The sequence below is a fragment of the Corvus brachyrhynchos genome, unplaced genomic scaffold (genome assembly GCF_000691975.1).
Source record: "Corvus brachyrhynchos isolate BGI_N302 unplaced genomic scaffold, ASM69197v1 scaffold28, whole genome shotgun sequence".
Taxonomy (NCBI): domain Eukaryota; kingdom Metazoa; phylum Chordata; class Aves; order Passeriformes; family Corvidae; genus Corvus; species Corvus brachyrhynchos.
In genome coordinates, this window is record NW_008246058.1 from 2905845 (window position 1) to 2913959 (window position 8115).

General features: G+C 46.2%; 1 protein-coding gene and 1 long non-coding RNA gene across 2 annotated transcripts in view; one reads left to right on the forward strand and one right to left on the reverse strand.

Moving 5' to 3' along the window:
* Positions 1 to 3308: 3308 nt before the first annotated feature.
* On the reverse strand, positions 3309 to 7970 carry TRIB1 (tribbles pseudokinase 1). The gene is made up of 2 exons (XM_008642601.2): positions 7546 to 7970; positions 3309 to 5528 (listed from the first exon to the last, which is right to left on the reverse strand). Exons 1-2 carry the CDS (start codon positions 7698 to 7700, stop codon positions 5060 to 5062), a joined length of 624 nt encoding a protein of 207 aa, XP_008640823.1. The 5' UTR covers positions 7701 to 7970; the 3' UTR covers positions 3309 to 5059.
* LOC108449581 overlaps positions 7919 to 8115 on the forward strand; it is a 9909-nt gene continuing 9712 nt past the window's right edge. The window contains exon 1 of the long non-coding RNA XR_001865796.1: positions 7919 to 8068. This is a non-coding gene — a long non-coding RNA (uncharacterized LOC108449581). The remainder of the gene's footprint in view (positions 8069 to 8115) is intronic.

The window sequence follows — 8115 nt, forward strand, 5'->3', positions numbered from 1 at the left end:
ATTTCTTCGAATGATAAGCCCGTGTGTGTGCTCACAACACACCGCCAAGGTCCCAGTTTCATCTCTTTCTGCAAATTACACATTAATTAACCATTAATAACAGTGGGAGTTGCATGCAGAAATCCACACCCACCATGATGAGACCGTGCCCTTGGTGAGCAAGTGCCTTTTTAATCACCTCCACCTCAGTGCTGGAGCTGCCTCCACAGCCCTGCGAAACAAACGGCCCCAGAGAGGGAAGCGCCCGGGCACTCGCCAGCTCTAATCCTGCCTTAAAGAAAAGTGTTACCTCTTGCTCTATGAATTTTATTTATTTTGGTCCTCTGGGCAGTGCTTGCTGTTGTTAGAAACATGATTGCTTCATACAGTTATGTTAATGTTTGCATTTGACAGAATGTAATTGATACTTCGGCTGCTCCAGTTTCAAAGCCAAATTAGGAAATGAAGTGCTGCACGTTAGCTTGTTTAGCTGGTTAAATACTGTAAATAAATACATGCAGGGCAATGAAAACTAATGAGTTTTCTTTAAGGCATTTTCTAAATAGCTGGCTTCACATAAAGAAAAAAAAAAGATGCTGCTATGAACTCATATCCTGAAGGATCTGTCATTTTGCAGCAACAAAAGTTGATTCTGTCTGAAATCTGAACTCTGGATTTCACTTGGAGAAAAGGATTTTGCAAGTTATGAAGGAATCATGGCAAGAGCTGTTTCAAATTTCATGGTACTTTTATCAACAGTACTTCTGAGACACGTTGCATTTAACACAGCCTTTTTTTGCAAGGGATTAATTGAGACCATGGTTATATGTCAAGTTATTCTTCTCAATGCTTACCACAAAAACATCTTTGTAAGAAGTATTTGCATAGGATATTTCTTTGTGCTGCTAAATCTGTGCACTGCCATAATGCTGAATGTTAGGCTTTTTTCCCTGACAGAATGCAATAGTATAAAAAAGTAGGGAAAAAATCTGGTTTTGTATAAAGAGATAATCTGTAAGAAAATTCCTTGACAGAATGCACTCAGCACTGCTGGGATAAAATGTGTTTCTCAGGTTTTCTGTCAGGCCTGCCCTCAGTGCATTAAAGCAGAACTAGAGGAGAGCACTGCGCTGGCTTTGTGATCCAGCCAAGGGCAATGAATTTTCCTCTTGTTCATCAGTAAAATGACCCTGTTCTTTCACCCCTTTCCTTTCATAAATACTACACTGATGCAGAAGTGCCTTTGCCTGAATTGAAGGTGTTCTCCTAAAATCAGGGCACTGTTTAGATTAGGTAGATCTGAATGTCCAGCAGTCCTTTTTAACTGCAAATAACCTCAGCAGTATCACCTGCTTGGCAGAGATATTGACCTTAAACTTGAGCTTGCTGAGCTGGCTGTTTTACACGGCACTTTCAGAGGAAGCTGGTTTACAAATTCTGCTGTGCTACTTCAAAAGAAAATTATTGAACTGGTGCCTAAAATGCAGCTGAAGTATTGAGAGTTGATAAAAATACATATTTAGGAGGCAAGATTTATCCTGACTGGGAGGTGGTTAGATGCCGGCTTCAGATGGAGACCAGGATGTTGTGAAAAAACCTCAACTTTTCCTGTGTTTTTAGCAACAACAGAGAAGGACTGAAGGCTTCCAGCACTTTTCAGAGAGGGCAATTTCAAGGTGAAAATGGTGACCAGGTCTGCAAAATACATAAGAGATTCATATGGTCCTCAGACAAAAGGACCATTTAAAAATAGACAAATTATGACTCCCACAAAAAGAAATGTGTGCATTGCATAAATCAAAGTTCTCACACCCACCATCAAAGTTTAATCACTTAATATGCTGGTTCTTTCAACACGCTCTGAAACTTTGTATACAATAATACAAACGATGGGGTAACAAAGCAATAGCAATTTATTCTGCTGTACAAACGGATGTTGCATTATAATCCCTAAAGCAATACAGAGGCTGGTTGCAGATGTTACTACCATTTGGCGTTTAGTTTAATTGCTCTGCAGCACAGCTCATGTGAAACAAAGTCACAGGATGACCTACACATTCACCTACTAAGGGTGGCTTAACTGCAAGGGGTGTTTTGAAAGTTTTCAAGGTTTTGCTAAAATACGAACCTCCTGCAGTTGTTTTGAAAGGATGCATCAGGGCTTCTATCCAAGCCTGAAAGCATGGTAGGGCAGGGGGTAATTTAATCAGCCAGGCTATGCAGCGCACATATTTTTACAAGTCTTGCAAGAATAACATCAGTAAAGTAACTTGAGATATTTTGGTGTCTGACATTCACTCAGCAAGTGCTAAGAAAATATGCTTACTGCACAGATCACTGGCTTCTCAGAGTGGGAGTCAAGGTACCTAATGAAAGTCATTGCACTTTGCTTTATCACTGACCAGGTCCCTATTCCCTCCTTTTCACTTTCTACTCCCCTTCTAAAAGCAAAACTGTTTTTGAAGTTGCTCCTGCTCAAGAAGCTGCCTGGAAGCAGTTGCTCCGCTGAACAGATTTCAAGCAAAAGGACAAAGTTAAACATGAGGCAAAGTATAAATAAAAATCAAGACTCTCTTCCTCCTCCTTTCCACTTGTGAGCGATGATCTCACCGCTCCGGGTGGATTGCAAGGGTGGCTTGATCTCTTTCAGGAACGCACATTCTCTAACCTTGATACTGCAGCTATTTATACTTCTCCCTTCTCACCACAAAGAAAAGCAGCTTTAATAATCTTTCCACTCGTTTTTAATGAGAGCACCGTGTGGCCTCTGTGCTGCTTCCCAGCAGCGGGGTCAAGCCTCTGCCCACGAGCTCCAGCTCCCTGTAACACCAATGCTCTTGGTTGCTGCCGCTCCTGGCTGCTCACTTTTAGACATCCGAGATCTGATTTTCCACTGGCTGGAGCATCACATTGCCAGGCACACAGGTGCAGGATGACAGCCCTGCTGCACCACAGCATCTTCTGCTCACAGGGCACAGAGGGAAACAAATGCATGGGCTGAAAGGCAAGAGGGTTTCTAAAGTTCAGAGGCAGAGCTGTAACTCCTGTCCCCCTTTGTTTATCAGAGGAGTAGGATACCCCATTTCATATAACCCTGGGGATGTCCCAAGCCCTTTCCACCTCACAAGAGGCAGGATCCATCCCCTGTCCCCACTCTCCCTGGGGATTCAACCCCAAGCTGAGTTATGGGAGCTCAGGTTAAGGCATGATGGAACACACACAGACTGTAGAAGAGCTGACAGTCTCTGAGGCCAAACCCCATTTTTTCAGATAAAACCAAACTGAAACTGAACTGCATTCCTCTTGAGACACCACAAGAAATGAGGACAAACATTATGAAACCAAGTTTATTAAAACTTTCTACAAGTCAGACTTTATCATCCAGGTTTCCACAAACATATACATATGTACAAATTGGACATAGTGTTTTTAGCTTTTCTGGCAGAATTTTCTACCAATATATACAAATGTACTGTTTTTATAGAAGGGTTAAACTGTATCACAGATACAAATGTCAAGCAATCATGAGAGGTTTAGTGCAACGGAGAGCTGGAGCGCTCTGCTCTTAATGCTCATGATTCTGTCAAGTTAGTATTGCCAACATTAATTCACATTAAATTGCTCTTCGACACCTCTTATTAGGACAAAGTACAACAAAACAAGAAAACAAAACCCCAAACAATAAGGTATGTACAAAGTACACAGTCCATGAGGTATACATGGTATTCTCGCAACGTGTGGTGGGACTGCAGCTTGCCAGGGTTAACCCTTAAAATGACTTCACTCAAACTGGGTGGTGTTGGGAACGTGCATCACCCACCTCAAGGCCATTTCAGAAGCCGCACTCTTGCCTAAGGGTGAATGGACATCCCTGCATAAACCACTGGACACATGTGAAACAAAGCAGAAATTTTAGGCAAGACTAAGCTTTACTTACCCCCAACCCAGGAAGCTAATGATTTAGATATATTCATTATCCACACATATTGAAAAGACTATAAATAATCATGCAAAACAGAACAAAACAAAAAGAAAAAGGTGGGGGGAGGGGCTGGAGGCAAACAGCATACCTGAATAATCAGCTAGGGGTGTAAGGAGATTTTACTCTTAAGACTAACTTTTTGGAGGATGAAGGGGAAAGAGGAGGTGATGTGGTATTTTTAAGAGTTGAGCCGGTTGGAAAACATGGCCATGTTTACAGATACTGTACAAGACACCCCAGATCCTTTTCCAGGGGAAGGCGCCCCAGCTGATAGTGTTACAGTTTGGTAAACGGATACATTTTGGCACTCGAGCTAACAAGACCTGCTATTTGACAAGCTCGCTGAGGGCATAAATTTATATAGGCTACACCGTGGTAACATGAGGCTTAAGTCTATTTAAAATGCTTTCCTGGTCAGCGAATGGAATTGGAGGGGATCTGGCTGAGAGATCCACTGGTTTCTGCTTCAGAAAGAGCCACAGCAGTGATTTGTCTTACAGGTGGATCTAGGAGCTTCACACCTCTGAAAGCAGGATCAGCTGGAGGAGCAGCAGCGAGCAGAGAGCTGGCCATGGTGGGCGAAGATCTCCCTCCCTCATTAATGAGTGCTTACAGTCACAGAGCTGATTCGTGAGCTGGCTGCTGGGGCACGCCAAGTTGATTCCCCTTTTAACCATTTCTGTCAGATTTGTTTAGGTAGAGGCGCACCTTGTGCCCCTCTGCCCCTACACATCGTGGCCAGGGCTCCACACCTCTGCAGCTGCTGCAGGAAAGCAGAAGGAGCTGCCTTTCCATCCCACACCTTGCCAGATGTAGGACTCTGCAGCCAAGATGCGACCAGTTACACTCGAGGAGATGCGGGAGGCAGAAGACTCAAGACAGTTCTCCGGGGCTGGTGGGACCGACCAGCAGAGCAAGAGGATGGAACTCTGAGTACACTTAGGGAGTGGAGATCTCCAGGTTGGCATTCATTTAGACAAGGTCACTTTTCTGACCATACTGGCACTTTAAGATGCTGCTGAGTTTGCAGACATGGAAAAATGAAACCCTACGAAGATGCCGGAGGTAAGAACTGACGAGGTTTTTGAGATTTCGGGGTTAGCAGAAGAAGGAACTAATATCATCACTGTCTCCATGATATTCTGGGACAATCTGATCTGAAGTTCCCGTCTCCTGGTCTGTATATCCAGGCTCCAAGACTGCATCAAACCAAGGGTGAAGCAAGATCTCTGGAGCAGTGAGTCTTTCAGAAGGCTCCCGCCGCAGGAGGCTGCGGATGAGGCAGCGGGCTTTGGGGGACACGTGGTCAGGAATACAGAACTGTCCACGCCGGATTTTGGAAAACAGAGTGCTAGGGTCCGAGTCATGGAAGGGATAGCGTCCCACCAGCAGGGTATAGAGCATCACTCCCAAACTCCACACATCTGCCGATTTTCCAGAGTAAGTCCCTGTTGTGTTTAGGATCTCAGGACTGACGTATGCTGGGCAGCCGTGCTTGTCTGAGAGTGCATCGTCTTCGCCTTTGATGATGTGCGTGTCTTCCAGGCTCTCCAGACGCAGCTGAGTCCTAGGGAGGCAGGAGAGGAAGCCACAGGTGAGAAACACACAGTCATGTGCAAGCACAGCAAGCCCCTGCCATGGCCCCATGCTCTCTTGCATTGGCACTGAGAAAGGAAACACTTCTTAACTTGCAGCAGAGAAGTTGCCCAGACTCCCGGCCATGTGTAAGTGCTGCTGTGTACGACGCGCCAGCACTCAGTGACACTCACTTTTTTAACTGAGGATTTAAACAACACAGAGGGCTCTTGAGGAACACCAAGCCACCTTCTACCCACACAGTTGCAGCGCCACTGCAGGGGGTTAATTGGTGACATGGCACCACACCATGTGCCGTTCAGGCTTTCAGCAAACAGCATCCAGTTGCATGATTCCCCAAACCACAAAGCCCAGCTCCCCTCTGCACTGGTGAGGATCATTGCCTTTCCTGAGCTTTTGTTTTTTCATTTTAGTTTGTAATTTATTATTTTTGCCTTTCTGGAGAGTATCACCGCACCCACCATATCCCAGGCGGGGATGGGTCCACCCCAGCCTCCTATTTTGGAGGGTAAAGGGAGCTCCATCAGCAGGGAAGCCATCAGCCAGCCCTGGAAGGGTTCTGCACTGCCTGGCAGCCTGCTGGGGTGTAGATATGTTGGCTGCAGCCTGTCCTCAGCCTGACCTCGGCAAATACCCATTGGTTCTGCAAACGGAAAATATGACTCAACGAGAACCGTGGGCCCAGGATTGGCTGCGGGAGCCCTGAAACTGCACCTGTGCGAGAGCCTGCGTCGCCTGCCATTGCTTAACCCTCTTCTTGCCAAATGTGATGCACATGACATCGCCTGTGCAACACGTTATTTCCAAATGAGCGAGACTGTGTGCAACGTAACATTTCAACAAATGTTTCATCTTCTTATGGGAGGGAAAAGCTGCAATAGTTTCCTTCAAAGGAATAGCTTTACGTGTCAACATACGGCTGTTTCTGTTTCAGAGGGGCAGTGCTAGTTAACTTTCTTATCACATCCGTAAAAGGTATCCTGAAGAATCATTAGCCCAGTTTGACAAAACAAACAAAATCCCTTTTCTTCTCCATCACTAATATCACCTTACACTTTTACGATAATAAGCACAACTCCATTACAGCTTTTATTTAATTTTTTAACATTCCTTGGGATAAGCAGCTAGACAAGAGTCAATTTTGCTGATTAAAAATGTATTTCTGACTCTGCCATGTGCGGTGAAGCACTGCAAGAGAAGCAAACACTCCAGGGGAATACTGCATTATTTCCCTAATCTAAATTTAACAACTAGATTCTATGATCTCCTCTATGAACCTATGCTTTAGGCTAAGTTTTACTAAAGTGATTTTCTTTGATGCAGGATTTCCAAAGCATTATTTAACCACGTCCCACCTTCCCTGCTGTGTGTGCCCACATGCACGGGTACAGGAGGAATGGAAAGCACGGCAGTGGAGCAGGGATAAAAGCCTCGAAGGACACAGCAGCATCACCCTGATCAGCAGAGTGGTTCAGCAAGGAGACCCTTCCCAAGTACTGTGGCTCCCCCATGGGTCACAAGGCAACTCTTCCGAGGAGAGGCCAGCACTCCAGTTCTTCACACCTCCTGCTCCCCCAGCCGGGCTGCTTCCTCTTCCCGGCACAACACCTCAGCATCACCCCTCTCCCTCTCTGCCTTTTATTCATTTGACACTGAATGAGTGGCACACATGACATCTTCTGGCGCTAACAAGCATCCGAACTATCATCCCTTTGTCTGCCAGCGGGTTTCACTGAACTTCTGCTGAATGAGAAGAAGCTCCCGGCCAGCTTCCTCCCTTTCGTCAGTCAAGATCTAACAAAGAGGGAGTGCGCACCGGTTAGATCCGTGACTTACTACACACACATGATGGGGACCTACGCGGATTGCTCGCAGGTGATGCCCGGCTGACAGGGCTGTTTCCACTCCCTGGGACGCTTTTTGTGTCTCTGGATGTGACATTCCTCTCTCCCCACTCACCCCAGGGCTGGCTGCTGACAGCCACTTACCTTTCTTCATTAGAGAAGACAAATTTCCTGAGCTTGAGGTCACCAAGTACGATGGCTGACTGGTGGCAGTGAGCTACAGCGGAGACAATCTGCTTGAACAGCCGGGCAGCCTCCTCTTCCCGCAGCCTCTTGCAGCTCCTCACGTAGGAGTGCATGTCCCCAAAGTCCTTTTCAAAGAACACATAGGCCTTGGTGTCCCCGAGAATGACTTCAACAACCCCGGTGATGTTTCTGTGTGACGGCAGCTGAATGTAAGGTCGAATCTTGTCCTGGTAGTGTTTGAGGGGGAACACCTGTATAGAGGAAATTAAACCCAAATTCACTCTCAAGGGCGTTGAAAGCTGCAGCTCGCGTAGCAACTCTCCCCAAACAATGACGAGGGAGCTGGAGGGGAGCCAGGGTTCGGCAGGACTGGCAGAAGCGGCTACCAGGACTCTTCCTGTTCGTTTTATATTGCAAGGCTGGGGGGGAAACTAAAACAAACCACCATTCCTACAGCCTTTGGGGGGGAAGGCGCTCCGAGGTAAGTCGGAGTGCCAGCTCGCTCTCAGCGTGTGCAAACCTCACCGG

Coding starts and splice junctions, on each gene's coding strand:
- TRIB1 (XM_008642601.2), bottom strand. CDS start 7,700: ATGCACTCCTACGTGAGGAGCTGCAAGAGGCTGCGGGAAGAGGAGGCT. Junction 5,529..7,545: donor GTCTTCTCTAATGAAGAAAG/GTAAGTGGCTGT, acceptor CTGCCTCCCTAG/GACTCAGCTGCGTCTGGAGA.